The following is a 24,900-nucleotide window of genomic DNA, read 5'->3' as shown; positions in this document are numbered from 1 at the left end:
ACAAAAGGACTTAAATTATGATTTTTTTTTGCTGTTGACATTACTTTTTGAATGACATACCCTTTTCAGGCACCAGCAATATCTGATGGTTGTGAAAGCAAGAGAGTCAAAGTAAGTCTAAAATTACGTTTGGAGAACAGTCATTTCCATACCTGGAGGGATGATTTTTACATCAAATTGGGTAAACAAGACACAAAAAGTAACTATGATAGATAGATGGGGCTGTGTAATCTCAACCCCAGTTTCCAATTACTGGACAATGAATTGTACAGACTTCAGTGCATCTATGCAAACTTTTTAAAATGTTGTACTGCAGGAATTTCAAAGAGAAAATGTAATCCAGAGCAAAATGTGTATCATTGATTCAAGCAAGACTAGAAGTACATACATGTCAAAAATAGCACATAATCTTCTAGTTTGAACCTTTTATTTGGTTCAATTTTTCCATTATAAATATAACTGTCCTTAATTAGTTCTTATTCTAACCACGTTCTTATAACCTTAACTCTGACTTTGACAGTTTAAAATGACATCATGATCATAGCAGACATTGTGAGCTAAAGGGCCTGCTCCTGTACTGTACTATATTCTTCTGATTGGAACAGTTCTCAATCATTCACTTCAAAACTTGCATTTTTAAGTATAAATGGAACTAGTTGGCAAGACTGAAGTAGCAAATCTTCAAATATTATTCTTAGAACATTTAAATGATGGCAACAGAACCAGACAGGTATGTTTAAGTACAGCATTGATCTTTTTATTTCAAATATACAATTGAACATGCCAAAACTTTATAAAAACAAATTAGAAGAAATAGTGATCTTAGGGATCTGAATGCTTTAGCATTCATTGCAGTGTTAAATCAGTAAATAACTATTCTGGTTACTCAAACTTTAGGCACAGGACCACATTTCATACATCATGCCTTGAAGAAAGTCACAGAAGATGAAAAGATGTCCGATAATGACCAACTCCAGATGTAACTCTGGGAGTGGATTTGTCCTTGAACAGGTTTTCAAAAAGATGTGACTGTAGCCAGCTTTTTCTGAAATAATTCTGATGACCTCTTTATTGATTTGAGGAAGGTACAACATGCTTTGCAGTGTACATACTCACATCAGGGTGGACATGGTCAAAGGTTTTTGTGCACGTTTGATAAAGAAGTTTCAGCCAAGATCTAAAATGGAATGTTGTATGATGTCAAAATAATTAAATGTGCTTTTTTTAAAAAAAATACTCTTCAGTTCTAGTTTTGTCATTCCTACCTTTTTCTGATTAACAAGCACCAGTCATTTAAAAATGATCTACCCACAATCTGAAAATACCTATCATTTTAAAAAAAAGGTAGGGTATCCGTCTTACTACATATGGCTAGAGGTAGGAAATTAATGTTATTGTACCATGTTCTTAGGTCACTGATATGATTGAGAAGTATGGGTCCAGGTACCAATTCTGTGGAAACCCTATTGTTTACCTTCTTGCAATCTAAAAAGCAATTGGTTCACCACTATTCAACAGGTTCAAATGAGGCATTCAAGAGGGCGTTGGATGTTTTCTGTATAGTGTTATGCAGGGATACGTGCGAGTTCGGCACTAGGAAATAGAGCTGGTGCAAGGCACAATGGACCAAATAGCCCCCTCCTGCACAGTAGTAGTCATATTTACAAATTAAGTGAATTAACAGCCATCCTTGGATTGAAATATAATGATTCCCAAATAGGAAAAATTATTAATTCAAAGATAGATGATCATAATTAGATTTTTGGGAAATCAATCATGAATCATTGTGGAAAATTGCAGTTTACAATTAAAAATGAAGATTACACAGCAGATGGTTCTGTAGATGGGCTAAGAACATTATTTCTAAAATCAGAATCTGTGTGAGATAATTAGCAAAATCACTGCAGGGCTACTACAGTTATCTTACTGCAGCCTTGTAAATCTCAGTGACCAGCACAATTGCAGAAAATGCAGAGTATAGGTCCTTGATTGAATCCAAAGTTAAGTAAGAAAATAAAGACTCCACATTAAGGTGCAATTGTTAAGTATCTATTTGTGATTTAGCTAACCAGACCATTTCAATTTGGAAAAAAAAAAGCAATACCACCTTTCTAGAGTAGTATTTGTCAACTGCCTTATTCATTTATGTATACTAAATGATTAATTACATTCCTGAATATTGTACATTGAGGTATGCAGTGCAAATATAAACAAATGCAGAGAATGCTGGAGAAACTCCAGCAGATCTGGCAGGATCTGTGAAGAGAGAAAAGTTAACATTTCAATCAAGCCCAATATGACTTTTCTTCAGAACTGAAACTGTGATACTGGATTCGCAACGTTGACTGTTTCTTTTCCCAAAGATGCTGCCAGACCTGCTAGAGTTTCTCCAGCATTCTCTGTATTTATTTCAGATTTCCAGCATCTGCAGTACTCTGCTTTTATTAGAAGCAGTGCAATTAGCTGAATCATTGTGACAGCACCTTTAGTTTCCATTCATCAGTCAGAAAGTCGGTTATGTTGAGATTTAATCTTTTCTTGTACTTTCAGACCACACTCAAAGCTCGCTCAACAGTTATTCAATACCACACTGTTTTAAAAAAAATTAAAAGTTGCATCTGTAATGATAAACAGTTTTCAGCATTTTTGCTGAATATTCCAGGAAAAATAAGATTTAATTGGGAGGAGAGAAAAGTTTAATCCAAGTATATTTCTTCAACTAGATGATGTGAACTTGGGGAAAAAAACAATTATGTTGGAATGCTAATCTCTCAGTGGAAAAACAATTCATCACAGATTCTCCTGGTATCCTCTGGGGATGTGACCGAATGGCCTATAGTTCTTGGATCACTGAAGATTTCATAGTCATTCCCACCCTACAAAAAATAGATTTAATTTGTTTAGAAAAGAAATAATTACTTCAAACATTTCCAGTCATGGTTGGCACTGATATTTTACAGTGGATTCCTGAGCTGTTTACAACAAATGTAGGAAATTTACTGGAAGACAAAAACAATGTTTAATGTAAAATTTCCTCTCCTTACCCCCTATTCTCATGGGCTAGATGCTGACGATGAATTCACAGGTTTGAGACGGCCTGGTTATATTTACAATCAGCAAAGTCAAGGTTTGAAATTTAAGTCTTTAAAAAAACATGATATAACTACAGCTACTCTACAGAACCCATATCATCCTATATTGTGGATGAAGTGGGTGCACATTGAGTTGAACGAGACATCCTACCTGCCATACTGATATAAGCACCAACAGAAGCATTTAGAACTCACCACTAAATAGCCTTAGACAACGAAGTGTGAGGCTGGATGAACACAGCAGGCCAAGCAGCATCTTAGGAGCACAAAAGCTGACGTTTCGGGCCTAGACCCTGATGAAGGGTCTAGGCCTGAAACATCAGCTTTTGAGCTCCTGAGATGCTGCTTGGCCTGCTGTGTTCATCCAGCCTCACACTTTGTTATCTTGGATTCTCCAGCATCTGCAGTTCCCATTATCTCTGATTACTAAATAGCCTTAACTCCCTTTCTGCATATGTAAATAAATAAATGCCACACTGCTTTTGTATTGAAACAATTATTTTAAGGGAAACCAGAAATACTTAAAGGAACCTTCATCAGTGACTAACAAAAATGAGTTTTAAAAATCATGGAATGAGTTTCAAAGGTAGAACCACAAGGAACAGAGCAGTGCTTCCCAGCTCCAATTAAAACATGACTGCTACTGTTTATCACCCTTCCCAACTTGCTGCAGATATGAGGTTCACAGGTCTCATCAGAACATAAGTCCAGGGGTCAACTGGTATTGAGCCTCCAGTCAATGTTTTCCAACACAAGGATTAAGCCTTGCACCATATTAATGCTGGGGTTGGGTAAATTGATCGTGGTGCCACCTCCAGATAAGATGGGTGGTTTAACAGTACACACATCTGTGGAGCTGGTCGTTCTGCCTTCAATCGCCATAGGAGGGCTCAGAGATCTGAAGGAGTGATTATTTTTGCATTTTTTATAGTATGGTGCTATGGGCTGCTGCCGATGTTCTGCATGTTAAAAGTGTGATTTAAAAAATTGATAATTTAATGCAGCAAACTTAAAGTCAGTGATATTCCTTCCTTTCTTGCTATTGAAGTGTATGTACTGCACACAGTCAGTTACTTATCCAATTTCTACCACAATGAGTATGCAGTTAAGCTGGCCAAAGACAAGAGCTTTTAGAGGTGATCTACATGCACTTAACAGGGGCCTAATTCACTAAAGAATTTGATCATTTTTATGAGATGAGTCTTTAGCTGTCAATTAAAGATTCAATACAATATTGCAATGAAATTGGGTATTTGTTAAACTGTGTTTAAAGTACTTTGTACCAGTTGCCCTCCCTTTTGTTCTCCAGATCATGTCTGCTGCTATATTTCATTTTTGCTATAGTACTTTGAAATGAGCAATAAATGCTGCCCAGCGAGCAAAATCGCCTAAATGACTAATAAAGTCTTTTAAGAGAAAGGAGCATCATTTTAGCTTGAAAAACATCAATTTTTGGTGACTCTTGCTTTCTGACTTATGGAGTAGATATTCACAGGGGTGGAAGGTCTATTTCTACACATGCTGTAGAGTTTTAACTCTATGTTGCACCTTCTTTGGCCCTAGCTGGTCTTTGCCTAGAAATCAGCAGGTGGTGGCTGGGAAGAGCACTCTTGTTCCCTCCCAACCCACAACCAGTAAAATTTCTTACTGAGCTTGTTTTGCCTGGAAAACCAAGGTGTCCAATGTTAAAAGCTGAAAATCATGTTGAGTCGGTCTGTCAATTTCATCAAGATATTTAAATGATCCACCCACCTCCCAACAGTGGGTTCACTGTCAAGTCCCTTGCCCCACCTTCACAAATAAATCTGAAAGTATTCTGATTGGGATCAGCATTTCATCTCCAAACTCCCATTTGTGCCCAGATTTTTCCATATGTGCTTACTGGTAAGGTTTTATCACCAAAGAAATGGATGGTCTCGTAGTTGTCACTCTCCAGAATTCCCAGACAGTATCGCTTATCCCATCCATCTGGAAACACATCAAAACTGATCTGTCCACCTAAAGAAGAGGTGAAAACTTGTTAGAAATTAATTATACATTTCCACCTGACAAAATATTACTGATGCTAATTCTAAAAACCCCATAACTTAGAAGTAAAAACAAAATGCATGAAATGTTGACTTTTAAATCTTTAAACCAAATTATGAACATTGCTGCCAAGTATGGTTTAAAGTATGATGAAAACATTGACAACAAATGCAGTAAGCTTATAAATTTAGCATTATTCCTTTCCTATTTGCTGAAGAAGTGTATGTGCTGCACAAGTTCAGTTCCTTATTCTAGCTCTACTACAATGGGTATGCAATTGAGTGCATGTAGATCTGAATCTTGTAGGATTCAATATATAACTAATGGGAATTTCTTCAAAGGCTCTCTTCATTAGCCAAAATTCTGGTCAGATGGATAAGTTGGACGTCTGAAAATCTTTTGAAGTTATGATGCTAATTGGTAGACCCCAGAGACAGTTCCTAGTTACTTGCTTAATGCTGCAGTGAAGCTGGTGTTAGTGTGTAAACACAGCTGATGCAACTTCAAATAAATCTTCTCGACTGGAATGTTCAAACCCTAGTGCTTGATGATTTGAGACCAAGAGCAGAGTTGTAACTTCAGCTGGAGGTTAGGTTTCAAAATTCATTTGTAAATGAATTACAACAAAGTACATAAATGCATCTCATAATAGTGCATAAATGCATCTCATTAAAGTACAAATTACTTTTGTAATGTAGTTCAAATTAATTTTTAACTGGAATTATATTCATTGCTTATACAACTTGTCACACGGTTCAGGTTGTAAAAGCTAACTGGTCTTCAATACATCTGCCATTATCGAGACAGTGAAAAGATCACTGATGCCTAACTGATGGGATATATAAAACTCAAACATATTGAGCTGCAGTGTGATCTGCAATTTTGTTGAACATACAAAATGAATAACTGACAAAACAAATTTCTGGAAAAGAATTAACAGAATTTTCGCTTTTGACAGCTTTTCTGAAAATACAAACATTTTGCCTTACGCCCATCACCCCCTCCAACACCACGCTATTAGAAAAATAATTAAAATTACCAATAGAAAAAGTGAGGCCTTTCCCTGCAAATTCTCTTCGTAAGTCAGCCACAAACTTTTCTCTGATCTTCTCTTCCTGTTGTGAAATAAAGCACAATTGCAGCCTGTTTCAAAATGGACTCAGTAAGAAATATTCAACTGGATCAAAAGAAGTGATCCAATGTACTGACAACTGCAGAGAACAATAAGTTTCATGTAATTTGCACTTGACAGCTTTGGGGACCCTAAGTAGTTCAAAATTCGCCTCGCTTGATAAATTCAAATTTGACATTTTATTACTCAATAAAATTAAATGGATATTCAAATTGCTCATCTGCAGCTATTTCTTTGGAGTTCAAGATGGTGGCGGAGCAGCAGGGCTGCATGTGGACTCTTGCCCAGGGCTCATCTGCTAACATCAGCTTTATTTTTTTTCTTCTTACTTCTGAAGCTTCTCTTTAGTTTTTCTTTTCTCTGATGGTTAGTTAGCAGCATCAGTGTGGCAGTGAGAGAGGAGCTATGTGCAATGATGGTAGCCTTCCAGTGGTCATGATTGGAGGCGCTGGGGGAGCAGCACCCCATGGCAATTGGAGGTGAGCAGTGGTGGCAGCAAGGACATCTTCCTTGCATTCAGGGCCGTGACAGTGGAGCCTGGGACTCCACATTACCGAAGGCCCAGAGCAGGGACTTCTGGTGTCAGGGGGTGAGTGTGGGTTCAGCAATGGGACTCACTGGTGGTGTCATTGAGATAGGTCTAGTGGTGAAGAGATGGCACCGAAAGATTGATGACTTTTATGTTGGTTGGTCCAGCGCAGGTGCTGAAGGCAGGGTGGAGGAGTGGGTTTTGCTGGTGAGCCGGCTCAGGACACATGGTGATGTGGAAGCGCAAAGATAGACTCTCTTTCAATTGTATCTTGTTACTATTTTAATCTCAAACTACTCAATGGCACCGGATTATGGCAACAGTTGAAGCTTTTCACTATTATTCACTGTCGATATATTGTCACTGCAAGTGACAATATATCATTTAATTTAATTCAACGTAAAGCATTTACTGACCGTTTATAAATGGTCACATGTACAAACATTGAAATCTGAAACAATAATCTGTTAAAACACCATCAAATCTCAATAAATCTACAAAGTAGGGGACAGAGGCTAAATCAGACAAATAGAAAATTCCATATAAGATAACAAGATTTGGGAGCTGGATGAACACAGCAGGCCAAGCAGCATCAGAGGAGCAGGAAAGCTGATGTTTCGGGCCTAGACCCTTCTTCAGAAATGGGGGAGGGGAAGGGGGTTCTGAAATAAATAGGGAGAGGTGGATAGAGAAGATAGGTGGAGAAGAGACAGACAGGTCAAAGAGGCGGGGATGGAGCCAGTAAAGGTGAGTGTAGGTGGGGAGTGAGGGAGGGGATAGGTCAGTCCAGGGAGGATAGACAGGTCAAGGGGGCAGAATGAGGCTGGTAGATAGGAGATGGGGTGGACCTTGAGGTGGGAAGAGGAGATACGTGGCAGGAGGGACAGGTTAGGGAGGTGGGGACAAGCTGGGCTGTTTTTGGGATGCTGTGTGTGTGTGTGGGGGGGGGGGGGGGGGGAGATTTTGAAGCTTGTGAAGTCCACATTGATACCATTGGGCTGCAGGGTTCCCAAGCGGAATATGAGTTGCTGTTCCTGCAACCTTCGGGTGGCATCTTTGTGGCACTGCAGGAGGACCAGGATGGACACGTCGTCTGAGGAATGGTTGGGGGGGGGTGGGGGTGTTGAAATGGTTGAATGAAAAGCCACGCAAACTATCTATCTTTCACAAGTACATCATCACAGACATGGGAATCATCTAGTCACTACAGACCGTTACAAACATAAAAACAAGCCTATTGAATGTACAGATGTAGTGGAGATGAATCTGCAAGCAAACTTAAAGAAAGGAATGTTAGGAAATGATCAGGACTTATACATTAGTGTCTTTAATAAAGCTGTCTGAAAGTCAGAATTCCAATCCTGCTAAAAGCTGGCAATTTGTGAAAGGCATTACAAACGTCCATGGTTTATTTGTCCTGATTGTAAATAAAGATTTGATTGTTGTTACTGATCTAACTTGCCAATGCTTTCTTTTGTGTACATCACAGTTTTCTATTGCTTGAATGAGATAATGGTTTTTCAGTGTGTTTGCCTAGTAGCATGCACATTTGTATTCAAAACCAACGGTACTTACATCACCTTCCATAGGGCATCCCTTCTAATGATATGTATTTTTAAAATATATTAAAATGTCCACTTTCTATTTTGTCAAACAGCAGTAGAAGCACAGTGATTGATAAAAATGTTTGCTTGTTTCTATCAAAAAATACTCCATCTCAAAATAATGTATTGGCCTGGATCTTCTGAGAAGTGGTAATCGTTGTTAGATTATTGTTTGAACATTTCCCTGACATTTCTGCATTTCTTCCAAGGCATTGAGAGTCTGGCTTTTCCAGAAACACAGAATACAGCCCCTTAGACAGCTGCAGCACAGTGCAGTAGAATCACGCGTAAAAGAGGGCACAGCCCTTTTACAGTTGTAGCTGCTGTGTGGCAAATTTATTGATCTGAATTTGAATGTTAGTGGATGAGTGAATTTTTGGGGGCTGAAGTAATGAGTAAAGTAGGTAAGTGGCAGGTGGGTGAGCTGGTAGTCAAAGTTAGATGAGTGATTGGGGATCAGTCTAGCAAAAAGCACAGTACAGATTCACCAGAATGAAACAGAGCTTAAAAGGTTAAATTATGGGAGCTGTTGCATAATCTTGGTTCATATTCCTGTAAGTTCAGAACTTCAGAGTGAGGGATTTAAAATAACAAGGGGATTCAATAGGATAGATCCAGAACAATAAACTATTCACTAAAGGAGGAGTCCAGAAGAAGCAGCTTACAAATTAAGCTTGTTCATAATTAAACCAGGAGTTTTGTTGCACATAAATAATAGTGGAGATCTGCAACTGAAGGACTTTGGATAGTGGGTCATACGACTCTTTTTGTTCAGCAATGACGTGAAGGGATAAAGAGATATAAAACAAAGGTCGGAAAATCCAGCTGAGGCACAGGTTAGTCAACTGAAAGGCAGAATACATTCAAGGGATTAAATGGTTACGCCTGTTGCATTGTAATTCAGCATGTGGACAAATATACTGTTCATCTCACAGGTCAGCAAATTATAGAAAAGGTACATTAACCAGACCACAGAGTACAAAGTCCAGTTACTGCAAGCTTCTGAACCATCAAGAGAAATGGTTCTTCAGAAAAAACACAAACGTGAAAAAGTTTAGCTGATGTGTTCCAATTCAACGTTTGGACCAGGGGCAAAAAAAACCTTCTCAACCAAACACTTAATAAAGGAAGGGTCATTGGACCCGAAACATTAACTCTGATTTTTTTTCTTCACAGACTCTGTCAGACCTGCTGAGCTTTTTTAGCAACTTCTGTTTTTGTTCCCGATTTACAGCATCTGCAGTTCTTTCAGTTTTTAATAGATTATCACTGCTTGCTGCAATGCTTGGGCACCAATATTACTGGTAAACAAGAAATTGCAAAATGAACTTTAATGCTGATAGTACCGTTGTGGTCTGGGTTTCAACTGCAGCAGATGCTTTAAGGAACTTATTAATAAACAGAAACAGCTGAAAGTACTGTACATCAAAATCCTTTGCTGAAACAGTGCAGACTTTCATTGTACTGTACTGTTCTACAGCACCACTGTGTGGCAATGACTAGATACTGTACTATAATGTTACATTTTCATTATGATGAGGAGGAATTCTGGCTTGCAGAAATTTACATGACAGACAATTCATAGCCTTTGAATCTTGAATCTGATTTAGTGCGCCTTTGTTAATCTATCCAGAAGGATACTACAGTTCTCCTTGCAGTTTCACCTCCACTACATCCGTACGTTCAATAGGTTTTTGTGAAACATTCTGAACCACAGATTTAAGTATATCTTTTACAATGTGAATCTGCATTGTCTTGACTGATTATGACTTGGTTTGAAGTCATACATTTATCCTTTTTATATATTTTAATAATGTTACAAGGTCATTACATTTGCAGGCCAAAAAGATCAGGTTTCTGCAATATTTCTTTACAACTTAGTTCTCTGATGTGCTGTTAAGGTCCAATGGTTGTGTCCCTACCCCTCAGCCAGGGGCCCTGGGTTAAAATCTCACCTGTTCCAGAGGTAAATCTATACAGGTTAATTACAAATATATATAGCTCTCCAACATTCAGCTATTCTCAGAAACACCTCCAGGCTGAATGCCTTCCTTCCACGGGGTGACCAGAATGAATGCATCACCCAGGAGGGATCTGATCAGAACATGAATCAGTTCGAACATGATCTTTCTCTACATTACCAGCAATATAGTTCTGTATTCTATTTGCTTTGTTGCTTGATGCTGTATCATGATTGGCCATGTGAGCTTTAGACCTTGCTCAATTCATCCTTCGGTGTTTTGACAGCATTTATTGAATACATGTCTCCAACTGTATACTGTACATGGATTAACCATTTTGGATTTTGATAATTGGATGATTAGCTATAACATAATTCATTCAAAATATGTTAATGAATTGGCTTTGTATATTTCAAATATAACTTTCTATTTGGCAATTTGGAAGTTATTAAGGTACAATAGACTAAAGATGGTAATTCCCACGGAATACTTTTAAGCCCGGAGGTCTGCGGGAAGATTTCATAGGGTCCACCAAAATATGACACCTTGCCAAACGAGCAAAAATTAAAGCAAATCAAAACAAAATTGAATCAAAAATATTCTATTCCTAAAGCATCCTGCAACTTACTACTGTGTGTCAACCAGAGTACACTTAAGTGGAATTAGATGAAAGGAGCTCACATATAGTACATCATAAGAATTATATCATATTAGCATTTCAGAGCTAAACTTGCATAGTACATGGAGGCAAGTTAAAATTTTGGGAGTAAACAATAAAGACTAGAATTGGATGTCCAGGCTAATCTTAAAACCATTGCACACACTTAGCAACTTTTTTTGACCATTTTGGCCAAGAGAAACCCTGCAGTTTTTAACTGGCACCTCAATCTAAAATTATTTTTGTCTGGTGAAGATTAACTGGCTGTCCTCAAGTTTGTTTTCTAAATCTCATCAATTATCAGCAAATTAAACATTTTTTCCAATGAACCCACTTTGTCAAGTTCAAAAAATTCAATACGTTCTTCTTGGCTGCAATTTCGACCGATTGGACTGATGTTCAGCATTCCATTACGGAATTCAATAAATGTGCCTCTGTGAAAGAAATATAGCATCATTAAATCTCTAACCAGCACTAATACTTAAATTATTGTAGGTTTTGAATTGTATAGCCCACAAAAATAGTTGTATTGCAAATATCAATTCATTGGCCAGGATGTACGTAAGCACTTTGAAAACCCCTATGATTAATATATTGAATAAATTTTTAAAAAAGACTTCTAATATAATCTATTTAGGAAATGTATACTTAAAAGATTGGTGTATTACAAAATCATTTGACCAAAGAACTAAAAAAGAACTGCATGTACTGAAAACACCACTGAAGTGTGCAGACCAAGAAGCAAAAATGAACATCTCACGGCATGGTGAAAGACAGTAGGTTAGGGACAGAGGGGGAGTGTTCAGGCTTCTTGGACACTGGGTAAAAATGAATTATATTAAAGAGAAGGCCCAAAGGAGGTTGATTCGTGTTGTGGGAGAAGATGGGACTAATATCACACTGGATTGGGTAACGGAAGAGATTTGATTGCTTGGAACAAAAAATTTATGTCCAATTAAAACTATAAATAACTATGTAGTTAAACAGAATGTGATAATAAAAATGGGTCAGGATTTAAGAAGGGTGAATAAATTGTCCAATAAGTCAATTGAAAGTAAAATTTACCAAAATTCAAAATTAGGGAACTGGACTCTGATTAAAATAGGAAATCATAACATAACAATAATCACAGAATCATAATCACTGCTAGGTCAGGATTAGCAGTGAAATATTCCAGCTTATAAAATGTTCAGCAAGGACACAGAACATTTAAACACTAACTACAGCATAAAATATGTAAAAGAAATGATTCCAGAAGTATTCATTTGGACTGAACTGAGAAATTGCAAGGACTTAGTCACATTAAATAAATTATAAATTGCTCGTGAAGAAGTCAAGAATATTATTTTTGGACAAGTTAGATAACATGTATTTACAAAATGTACAATTTATTAGGCTTTTAATTATTCTATTATAGTGAGGTTGGAAAAGAAAGGAAAAAGCATTTTGCCGTCTTTGTGCCTGTCTTCTCCTTCATGATGCTGATACTTTAACACGGAAGGAAGCACTACTCGTACTGCTTCCAGGTAATTAAGCAGAATCAACAGGTAACCGAAATTAACAGAACATCTGAATCACTGGTTACAATATGTTTCTGCTCAGAAAATTCTAGGATAAGTGTTATAATAGTATAATTTACAGTGTTCAACAGTAACAATTCACAGTTTAAATGTATGGAAACATTTCCAAAATGACTGCAGATCAGAAATTGGAATAGAAAGGGATAGAAAGAAAAGTATAATTAAATATATTCCAGCAGGGGATAAAAGTGAATTTTGAAGGTTGGGCCTGTCTGGATACCTAGAGAGATTAGAATGGATTTCAAACTTAAAAGAACTTACCACTTGAAAGGACTATTTAAAAAAGAAAAATATAAATGGGGGAAACATCCAGAAAGGGAGATGAGGAAAGCTAATATGCATGTAAATTAATGCTTAATGGGTGATAAAATCATTATTGCTCAGCACATCAGGCAATAAACAAGGAAGACATTGTGACTGAGAGATCATGGTGACAAGCTTGTAATCGACAGGGAGGGCTTACCAGAAACAATAAATAAGTATGATCTGTCTGAATTTGCAGGTTAGTATGATGCCATATGGTATAAAGGAAGTAAGTCAAGATTAAATGAGATAAATTTCACCGAATACTGTCAAATACAACTCATTCTTAAAGATAATTAAGCAAAATAAGGCTGAACATAGAGGACAACAAAAGATTTGCAACAAGGTCCAGTTTTTACTCATTATGTTCTGATTATTACTTATTTTTAATTCATTAGAATTCATTTGAAAACATTGTCAACAAAGTTAACAATAAAAATGTAAGAATTATTGTGGAGAACAGTTGAAATAATGTTGCTCAAAGATGATGATCCAAACTACAGAGAAAGAGGTTATTCTAGATAAGATTTTTACCTTTTTTTAGGCAGCTTAATCTTGGCCATATAATTTAGACAGTAATTGATCAGGTCTTGCAGGATAGCCTCACCAATATAGCTCTGGATGGTCTAAAAATCATGACATATGAAACAAAAATACTAGTGAAGTATATTTCAAATCATGTACAAAAATGATGGGCTAGATTCAAAGTACCTGGGTGGATTGAGGCCTGGAAGTACTTGGGAAGTAAGTGAAGTATATTTGGTCAGTAGCTTATAAACCCGCCCTATTGCATTACCATTGGATTGCAAAACCTGGAAACAATTATCCTGCGTAGAAGTGATAAGGATCCATAAGTTGATTCCAACTCCAGTAACTAAATAGACATTGCAAACATGCAATATGATGTAGTTTGGAGTTGAGAGCACAACTGAAGGAATTTGCAGAATGGAGTTTGGATGCACCTCGCTTTAGTGATGCCTGTTTGTGAAGCTGCAAGTTGTTAATGGTCCACTTAGGCCCCAGAGAGATACATTTCCCCTCTGACTGGTGGAAAAATTCCGGTGAATCATGAAATATATTGTTGATGGCTGCCAATGAATTCAACACTGAAATCTGTTTAACAACATATGTAGGGCAGAAAAGTGCCATATTTAACTACATCCTGATGTAGTTACCCCCAAACCGCTCTCACCCTACCTTCTCAAACCTACTCCAGCACATCATTCATCCTTTATCACATCCCCAACAGTCCACTCAATCTCATCCTTCTCCAATGTCACACTTCTCCTTCATTTTCATTCTCAACAAATGCTTCCCATCCATCCATCTGTCAACGAATGCCATTACTCTTATTCATGGCCCATTATCCCTTGTAAGAGAAGGAAGCACAGAACATATGCAAGATGTACAGAATCCAAGGGGGCTCTCCATGAATCCTTCAAATGACAACTGCTGGGAAGGCCAGACAGTAGCAGAGCCTCAGCACACTTAGCTTCAGAAATAGTGGCTTCAATGCCAACAGAATTAAATCAAAGGCAGCCAGCAGACAAAGACCACTCACTCATGTTGACATGACATCAGCAGCCAGTGACCAAATGAATAATGATCACTTAAAACATTCTTACCCTGACAGTTCTATTTCATGCTTTTAATCTCTGATAGGGCCTGCAAACATCCTCAAATAGTTGACCAGGGGAAGGATGACAACTTCTGAGGAGGTCATTCCATCTAAATAGATAAAGTCACAGGACTCATGCAAAGCATTCACCTGCTGATTCACTTTTTCCAAGTGCCCATGATCAGATGAAGGAGACGAGAACAGCACAGAGTCCATGTCGGAGACTGCATAGTCCTCAATTCTGCTCAGTTGGAAGAACCTGTTCAGGTTAGGGACTGAGACAACAGAATACTTCTGTAACATCAGCAATGATGTGTGACTTACAGCTGCATTGTGCACAACTGCAGAGAGACTAGAGAAATCCCAAACATGAATGGCATGATGTTGCAACCTTTACAATGCTAAAAGTAGCCATCTGTGTGGAGTATCAGATCTGGCAATCAAATGAACACATGCTGATTTACATGATTCTCACATCCCAAACCTGTCCTTAACAAAATAAAAGATACCCTCATCTGCACCGATCCCCCACCCCCAAACTTAATAACAGCTCTCCAGTCCATTTCTAGTAAGCAGTTATGGGTGGGCCATAAGAGGAATGATGGTTCAAAGGAACAAGTACGGGCTCAATTCAAAGTTCTTCAACTTTGACTCATTGCTCCACCTCAGTTGACACCCTGAATGTTGCTTGGTCTTCCAAAGGTCAATCTGTCCCTGCAGATGAGAAGATGCAACAGTGTTTGTCTGATTCCTCACGGTTTCAAAATTCAGCAAATGACATGGAGGTCCATCAATTTTTTTTTAAATTCATTCACGCGATGAGGGTGTAACTGGCTAGGCTAGCATTTACTGCCCATCTCCAACTGCCCATAGGATAGTTAGGAATCAACCACATTGCTGTGGGTCTGGAGTCACATGTATGCCATACCAGGTAAAAGAGCTGTTTCCTTCCCTAAAAGGACATTAGTGAACCAGATGGGCTTTTCCCCAAAAATCAACAATGGTTTTATGGTCATCATTAGACTCTTAATTCCAGATCTTTATTGAATTCAAATTCCACCATTTGCCGTGGCGAGATTCAAACCCGGGTCCCCAGAACATTACCTGGGTCTCTGGATTAATAGTTCAGCGATAATACCATTAGGCCATCACCTTCCCGTATGTCTCCAGCAGAGACCTAGAAGGAAGGATCCAGAGACAAAGAAGTGGAGGACGTTGATAACACTCAGTCAGTAGTAAAGTTTGGCCACCTATCCACTTAGCAGCAAGATTTTTTCCCCCAGCATTTGTTTTTACAAATCTTACATGACAGCTTAGAACTACCGAGATATTTTTGTGCTAATAGAGGTAGCTTATCCTCTGCCTTCAGACCTACCAAATGGTTGCAGCCTTTTACAAGTTATGTCTATCTAACTTCCTCTCTCCCATGGAGCTGCATATCTACCACAGTCAGGCAGCTGCTCCTCTTGCTGTTAGTGCTGCTCATCTTAATCGTCATTTCAGATCCATGGTAACAGAATATAAGCCAAACTCTGATGCAAATCTAAAGGACCTACAAACATATCCATGCAAGTCTCCAAAGTCAACAAAAATCACCCCTCAGCGTAAGTATTGTCAGCAAAGCCTTTGATACAATCACGCAGGAGAGCACTTGCGAGAATTCAGGATTTACTGGCATATTTCCCTGACATTTGTTTTGAATCGTAGAATCCCTACTGGGTGGAAGCATTCAGTTCATTGATTCCACACCAACCTTCTGAAGAAAATCCCACCTAGACCTAGTCCCCCGATCCTGGCCCTGTAACCATGGCTAATCTACTTAAACGTAGATATCTTGGACACCATGGGCAATTAAGCATGGCCAATTCACTTAACTGATCTAACTGTTGTTGCATTCTAACCTTGCTTTCATTGGCAAGTTCTGGGAAACCATGGGAACACTAGTAAAACTGCAAATGCCTTTTAATATTGCTGTAAATGATCTGCTAGCATACTGAAATTGACACCCCACCTCTTCCAAGGGCATTGCATACTGATAGCCTAACATGATGCAGTTAAAATTTCAAGTCAGCAGGTGGGGATGGCTTCTTCATGCACTGTCAATTTCCATGCATTTAGTCCCCCATCCACTACTGCAAATTAGAAATCAACTCAATTCTTCCAAATGACATTTGACAAAATCCTTGTTTCCTGGTAAGCAGGTCCCTAATATTAGCACAGTTTTAAACATGGTAGAACATTGTAGCAAATATATCCAGCATTACAATTCACTATTTCCAAAGTTATCGGTGCATCATGTAAACCATGTGTGTACAAATTATCTCCTTATTTGGTTTGCATTCAGTTAGAAGAAAAACTTGTAGGTTGCCCAGGACAGTAAAAATTCTGTTGTTTAGCACACAGCAGGGAAATGTCATACTGACTAAACAAAGAAATGACAGTTAAAGGGTTTCTTGAGAGTTCCTTATTTACCACTCGATTCATATCACTGGCATTTTAAGATGTCCAGGGAAGGTCAGAAGTTTCCAAACAAGTGAAAGATAAAGCAGATTGCTCTGTAAAATTCCTCTACGTTAAAAGGGCAGGGATGCACCCACGCAAGTCAGAAGCATTCCAGACTCTCCAAAATCCTAAGGATACTTCACAAATCTGTTGCTCAATCCAGTTTTCTACATTTCACATTTTTACAATCTGAACTATTACCTGTTCATCATCCTCTGATCCTGAGAAGTCAGTAATTCGTTCATTAGAGCTCATTTATCTTGCTTCAAGCAGAATGTCCTCCTGTCACTGGTTTCTTAGTCACACTTAAAGAAGCTGATATTCTTGGATGGCAAGCTGTGTCAGCTTGGGCTCATCCCCAATCATTAATGGACAGGGGTTTAAGAGCAGACAGGTGTTAGCTTCACTTGTTAGGAAGCTTTCAAACTTCCCTGGGGCAAGTGTGAGGTTATACAGTTTGGTAGGAAGTATAGAGGCATAGACTATTTTCTAAATGGTGAAAAGCTTTGTAAATCTGAAGCACAAAGGGACTTATCAGTCCCTGTTTAAGATTTATATGCCGAATCGGTTGGAAGTTGGCAAGGCAAGTGCAATGCAGCAATCATTTCAAAAGGGCTAGAATCCAAGAGCAAGAAATGTACCACTGAGGCTGTGTAAGGCTCTATTCAGATCACATTTGGAATATCATGAGCAGTTTTGGGTCTGCTTCAAAGGAAAGATGGCTGGCATTGGAGGGATCCCTGGGGAGGTTTACAAGAATGAAACCAGGGATGAAAGGCTTGTCATGTGAGGAGCAGTTGAGAACTCTGGGTATGTAGTTGATAGAGTTTAGGAGGATAACAGGGGATCTGATTGAAACTTGCTCAATACTGAGAGGATACAGTGGACGTGGTGAAAATGTTTCCACTAGTACAAGAGACTAGGACCTGAGGGCACAGCCTCACAGTGAAGGGATGATCCTTTAGGACTGAGATGAGGAGGAATTTCTTCAGCCTAAGGATGATTAATCTGTGAAACTCATTGCTACAGAAGGCTGTGGAGAACAAGTCATTGAGGCTATTTAAAACAGAGATACATAGGTCCTTGATTAGTAGGGGAATCAAGGATTACAGGAAGAATGGGTTGATAAATGTTTCAGCCTTGAATGAATGATGGAGCAGACCCAATGGGCCGAATGGCCTAATTCTGCTCCTACATCTTATGGTCTTGTAATGTTTTAAAAGTTCCAGAGAAGTGAATCAAGTAGTGAGTAAGAGACACTCAAGAAATCTCTTTAAATGGGATTTTTGTTTTGCCGACATTGGACGTGTTCTTGTTTGGAACCCATGATTGCTGTCTTTAATCATTTAAATATCATTCTAATTTAGTTATGGAGTTAAATAACAGCACTATTCAGTGGAATTCAAATATTTTTTGCACAGCTCATAGAAGCTGAGTTTCAGAAGTCGAGGGGCACTCGTTTTTGTTAAAAAGACACAGCAGAGTCCAGGAATTGCAGTACCAGAGAATTCCACATAATACCGTGCCAGATAGTTCAAATTTTGCTTTACATTGATGATTTGTACTCAGCGAATATGACGAATTAAAAAAAAAGAGAATGGGACAAACGTACTTTGATCAGCAACAAAAATAACATTGACTTTCCAGAAGGTGTGTGATTAAGTGATCTATTAAAATAGGACAAACATTGAAGTTTCATAACTGATGTTTCAAAAATGCATATAAACTATATGCAGTTAAATTTCTAGCTGATCAGAAGTGCTGGGTGCATAAACTGCTGCTGCACATTTTCAGTTGAATGCTGTGCACACACATTTTCTTGTGTTGTGTCAGTGCGACAGATAGGACAAACCCCTTTTACATTTCTGTATTTGAGAGGAGGATTGGAATAAGCTAGTTCAACAAATCAACAATATGTATTTCCATACATTAATAATAAAAAGGGGATTCTTTCCCCACTTAACAGATGCAGGTGAATTTCGGTGTTGGGAAAACTTACCTGTTTAGCAAAAAACTTGCCAGCTTTATATGCAACTAAGCCATTTTCAGCAAATACATAATCGACTTTGCAAACAACTGAAAGGAAAATAGAACAGGCATTTTAGATTATGATACATCTGAGACACTCATTTTTTCTGAAGCTGTATGTGCAATGAATCTACGTAAAGATGACCAATTAACTTAAATGGCATAGTTTGCTCCACTTGTTGACTCAACTCTTAACAGCAAATCACCTACTGACCGGTGACTCAAAGCTGAAATCCAATAAATTAGACAGTAACATAAAACTGCAAATTAAATCACTTCCGTTGAGTCTTGTAGATGGTTTAAGCTGTTGGTTTACAAAGATGCATAGCAGATCAAGCAATTGTTCAAAGACACATACTGACATTTCAGTGTAGTGGTCACTAGTAAGTAATGAGATATAGGAAATTTTTGATAATGCTGCCTCCCGAACCCAGGGGAATGAAAGCTGATTACATCACTAACCCCATAACAGCAAGAAAAGATTGATTGTATATACTGAAAATGCCTTTTGTTGTATATACATATCTAGGAATAGAAATAGAAATAAACTGTGGAGATATCCTGTTGAGTGCTGTTAGCATAAACTGGGTTGGGTATGGCAAAGTTGGTAATCGATCTATCCTGGTTTGATTTGTCTCATGGTTGGCAGCCAACCTCTATTCCAGTTTTGCCAAGAGTTAGAAAAGAGGTCCTTTTTATGCTCAGACAGATCACCTTCAAAAAAACAAAAATGCTGATTTCTACATGGGTCTTGTGATGCAGTGACAGTGTGCATATCGCTGAGCAAGGAATCTCGGATGTAAGTCCCACCTGCTCAAGAGATGTGTAATAACTCTGAATTGGTAGATTTGAAAATACAAAAAAGATCCAAGTTCGAGGAGAGACAGTGGCTTAGCAGTCATGTGACTGAACTTTTAATACAGAGCCTCAAACTAATGCTCTGGGAACTGGAGCTTGGATCCCATCCTGGCAAATGGTGAAATCAGAATTAAATAAAAATCTGAAAAGGTAGCCTAATGGCAACCATGTAACCTACTTGGCCCACTAGTATCCTTGTTTATTGTTTATTTAATTAGGAAGACAGGTGATTTGGTGTTAACAGATGAGTTCTTGAAAAAGTATTAAAAACGCCGAGTTCTTCACCAACATCCTAAAAGCACTTACAGGCAGGTGAGCACCATCTGGGTTGAAATGCATTATTTACCTCTTCAACTCCATTTTAATGTAATCCTCTCCTTCTCTTCCTACTTTTTCCTATTTTTGTTATTGCTGCACTGCCAGAAAATAGGGTTAGGAAGGTAAAATTATTGGATTTTAAATGCAGTGTTTTCAGAGTAAAATGAACAAATTAATGTCACAACTGGAGTTTGATGAACATGATCTTCAGACCATTATGGAAAATCAGATCTGGGAGCTAAACATTCAGAGTTATGTTTTTGAAAGGACAGCCAGGGAGAAAAGGGCGGTGGAATAAGATAAACTGAGCAAGTATTTTAAAAACTGACAATAAAAGCTTCTGTAAAGATATAAAAAGAAAGAGAGAAGCTGAAGTGATCGTAGGTTCCTCCAAGAATGAGGCTGGGGAAATAGTAATGAGAAACCAGGGACTATCAGAAGATCTCTGATACCTAAAATACTAAAGAAGCAAGGGGGAAAAGGTGGAGAGGAAAGAAATACAATATCTAATAGCTACAGAAAATGTACTAGGGAAACTAATGGGACTAAAGGCTAATTAGTCTTGATGGACTGCATCCTATTAACGGAAGCAGCTGCAGACATAGTGGGTGCATTAGTACTAATCTAGGAATCTAAGATTCTGGAAAAGTTCCAGAGGATTGGAAAACTCCCAATGTAACAACCTATTCAGAAAGTAGGAAATAAAAACAAGATAATTATACGCCAGTGAGCTTCTCCTCTGTCATTGGTAAAGTTTTAGATTCTATTGTAAAGGATGTAATAACACAGCTTTTAAAAATATGCAATATAATCAAGTAGAGCCAGTTTGGTTTCATGAAGTGGAAACTGTGCTTGACAAATTTCTGAGAATTCTTTGAAGAGATAGCCAACAGGATAAAGGGGAACCAGTAATTGTAATATTTGGATTTCCAAGAGGGCTTCAATAAGGTATGATACACAATGTTGCTTAATAAGAAAAGATCTAATGGGTTGGCATGTACAGAGCATTGGCTAATTAACAGAAGGCAAAGAGGTGGAATAAAAGAAACATTTTCAGGGTGCCAGATTATAACTACTGGAGTGTCACATTGGTGCTGGGGCCACAATTATTTACTATATATTTATGTATTAGTAACTTGGATGAAGGAAATGAATGTACTGAGATTGTGGATGACACAGAAATAAGTAGGAAGACAAGTGGTGAGGATGACTCAGAATCCAAAGACAGGTACAGACAGGTAAAATGAACAGGCAAAAATTGGCATGTGGCATATAATTTGGGAAAATGTACAGTTATGCACTTGAGCAGGAATACAGGACTTGAGTATTATTTAAATGGAGATGGGTTGCAGAAATCTGCAGCATGGAGGCTGCTACCATGCAAGTTCAGCAGGGAACACAGGCAAATTGAATGTTGGCTTTTAATTCAAATGAAGTACAAAAACAGGAAAATCTTGCTAAAATTATAATGGCACTACTAAGATCACACCTAGAATCCTGCAAACAATTTTGATCCTCTTTTCTTAAAAAAGATATATTGGCATTGGGGGCTGTCCAGAGAGGGTTTATGAGATTGATCTCAGACATGTAAGAAATTTCTTCTGAGGACAGGTTAAACCTACACTTATTGGAATTTAGAAGAATGAGAGGTGACTTTATTGAAACATATAAGTTTCTTAGGGGGTTTCACAGGATAAATGCAAAGAGTCCAGGATCATAGAGCATAAACGGGCTGAATGGCCTGGTTCCACATTGTCAGGATTCTATGGTTCTATAAGCAGATACATGTTTAAGTCAGATGAGGAGGAATTTGTTCTCTAAGAGTGTAGTGAATATGTGGAATTCTTTGCTGTACAGGGCTGTACAGACTGGGTTAAGTAAGGCCAAAGCATAGACAGACAGATTTTTAATCAGTAAGAGAAAAGGGGAAAAAGACAGGAATTGGAGGTGAGGATTATCAGGTCACCCATCTCACTGAATAGCAGAGTAGTCCCGCTGGCTGAATGACCTACTTCTGTTCCAAGATCTTACGGTCTTGTAGCCTCTTTATTTCTGCTCAAGTTTCACTGCTGATCAAATCACAACTTTGGTAGGGTAACTGGGCAACCTCAAACCTTCAGCTTCTCTGTATCCTAAAGTAAACTTCAAATTTGGAAAAGGAGGATATGGGTTTGTCTCTTGATATTAACCTTTCAACTTGGTATATCATATCAAGACTAATGAGTATTGACATCTTATATCTGCATCTTCCATGAGATATTTCAAGTGTGGATCCTGAGAGCTACCATGACTACAATGGTGAGTTAGTATTATTTGTAGATCATGTTTCTTTATCTTTCATTTGTTATTTATGAGACATATGATGTGTGTTATTGAGAACAATTGTTTAGTAAGCTCACATTATTGGACTAAAATTGTGTAAACTTTGTTCCCATTGAAGTCCACAAAGTAATACACGGTGTCTGGGAAACGCAAACCTCACATGACTTGGGGTTGTATATCTATCTTGGATGTCTCCACATATTTTAATTCTAGCCAAAGTTAATTTAGATATTGATAAGGATACAATGCCCTTATTGAACAACAGTTTCTTTTAAAGATAAAGGGGGTTGTCTTTTTACGACAGTCACAAGGAGGGTTGTCAGCAACGTTCCCTTGAAGTGTACGCTGACTGATGTACCATTGCATTCGGAGATCTGCACAGTCACTGGAGAAATTAGAGGAAACACGAGCTGTCAATCTTTGGAATTCTGTTCCACAGAGAGCCATAGAGGTTAAACATGGTGAAGGCCAGGTTAGAGAAATTAGGATTAACAATGGAATTAAAGGTAATGGGGGTAGGCAAGAAAGTGATGAGATTGCAACAAAATCAGCCACTTTATCTAATGTCAGAGAAGGTTCGACCAAGTTGAATAGACTCCTCCTATTTCTGATAACCACGTTCGCATTTTAACCTCTGAAAGGTAAATCCAGATAACACAGAACCTTTGATAAGCAGAACTGCAGTTTTGAGGCAGATGGTACAAACTGGACTCTGACCAATTGGAAACTTCATGCTGAATAAATACAGCATGGGGCAATTCCTATGTCCATATGCCAGGGTGTTTTCACTTGTAAATGGGTCATGCCTCCAAAATCTAGTTACTGATTGGTACACTGTAAACCTAGCAGCCGGAATTGCCACGTTGTCTTTGCTGTTCTGATTGGCTATATCAGTACACTGCGTTCACTCTCTGCTTTCGGTTTTGTACAAGGCAGATTTATTTTCAAAATCAAATGGTAGAGATAGGCAACAGGCGTTTAGGGTTATTGACATGCTCTGCAGCGAACGCCTTTAATCTGTCGGGAGCACATTTTACAAAATCTGGCTCAGGACTCCATCTCATCCACGGTCTTGTTCGAAAGCAAGGACTCACCCTCGGCTCCCAGCTGCTCTTTAATTTTATCGAAATCAGAACCGCCCACAACTCCAATTTTCACCTTTTCCCTTAAACGTTGTATATATTCATCCATCTCCGAAGTGATTTTCTAAAAGGTGACATTAGGGGAAGGAAAACAACAGGGTGTAAAATCAGTAGAAGATGCCGCATAAAAAGCCCACAATTCCCGAACTGAATAAATAGCCATTTTACAGACATGTATTTTTAAATGGCAAGCTCTATGGAACAAGGCTTAAAACAAATTCGGTTCAAAACATGCACTAGAAAGTAGTGGGCATTTGGGGTAATTCATTTCAGAATGCTTCCTTTATGGTTTATATTTTTATTAGTCTTGTTTCTAAAGAGGGGCCAGAAGTTATTTCTCAGATGATACCCGTGGTTTTATTAAACAGAAAGCATCCATCATTAGATCCAGATGAATGGATCTAATCCCGTTCACGGACCGGTCCCGGGATCCACTCCCCCCGTTCACGGACCGGTCCCGGGATCCACTCCCCCGTTCAGGCCTGTAGAGGGACTCTTTTCTCCACTGACCAGGCTTCTGGCCGACGACAGTGCTATCTGGGGCCTACCTGCCGGGGTTTGGTGAGCGTCCCATCCACATCAAAGAGGCACAGGACCCTGCCGCTGTTGCCACCACAAACAGCCTCCGCCGCTGCCATCTTGCTACTAGTCACCACCGGCTCCCGGAAATGTTCAGAGTACAGGCGTCATCGAGCTGAATCCTGGGAGTTGTAGTTCCTGACGTGAGCGGAGCAAGGCCGAGACTGTGAAGTTGCTGGGGAACTGGAGCGTGACTGACCGTTTCCAGGCCGGTCAGTATCTCCCCGGTTCGGTGTCTCAAGGCCGGTGAATAACTCCCTGGTTCTGCGTCTACGATCCCGGGTTGCTCTTGGATGTAATGCGATGTGCAGGTTTCTCCTGAGCAGTGTTTGCAGGCCGCTGTCCCTAGGCCGGGTAAGTGTTACCGCTGTCTCTGTGTCTGAGCCTGGTCCCATGGATGCACAGCCGGGAGCTGCAGTCTCTGAACCAGCCCTGTCGTCTTGGTCACGCTATGGCGACTTTACCTTTGAGTTTCTCCAACAATTTCCGTTTTTGTTCCAGATCTTCGGTTTTATCTTAAGTGTATAACTTGCTGCCACATCCCCTCCAGGTGTGCCCATCCGGAATTAGTTCTGCTAAAGGAAACAAAAATAGACCTTTTTCTAGCAATTTCTGTTTATTGTTAATCTTTACAGCTAAGGCAACA

General features: G+C 38.8%; 1 protein-coding gene across 2 annotated transcripts; it reads right to left on the bottom strand.

Annotated features, from left to right (window-relative positions):
* Positions 1-731: 731 nt before the first annotated feature.
* Positions 732-24,809, bottom strand: pmm2 (phosphomannomutase 2). Of its 2 annotated transcripts, XM_048551726.2 has the most exons (8): positions 24,224-24,809; positions 23,628-23,739; positions 19,007-19,083; positions 13,422-13,513; positions 11,339-11,438; positions 6,160-6,235; positions 4,975-5,090; positions 732-2,876 (listed from the first exon to the last, which is right to left on the bottom strand). In XM_048551726.2, exons 1-8 carry the CDS (start codon positions 24,311-24,313, stop codon positions 2,772-2,774), a joined length of 768 nt encoding a protein of 255 aa, XP_048407683.1. In that variant the 5' UTR covers positions 24,314-24,809; the 3' UTR covers positions 732-2,771. The 2 variants fall into 2 exon arrangements, with proteins under 2 accessions (XP_048407683.1, XP_048407684.1); XM_048551727.2 differs by lacking the exons at positions 19,007-19,083; positions 23,628-23,739; positions 24,224-24,809 and adding an exon at positions 14,656-15,593.
* Between the last annotated feature and the right edge of the window lie 91 nt (positions 24,810-24,900).

The sequence above is a fragment of the Stegostoma tigrinum genome, chromosome 23 (genome assembly GCF_030684315.1).
Source record: "Stegostoma tigrinum isolate sSteTig4 chromosome 23, sSteTig4.hap1, whole genome shotgun sequence".
NCBI classification, from domain to species: Eukaryota; Metazoa; Chordata; class Chondrichthyes; order Orectolobiformes; family Stegostomatidae; genus Stegostoma; species Stegostoma tigrinum.
The sequence above is the reverse complement of the archived record's forward strand: the minus strand, read 5'-3'. Positions and strand labels throughout refer to the sequence as shown.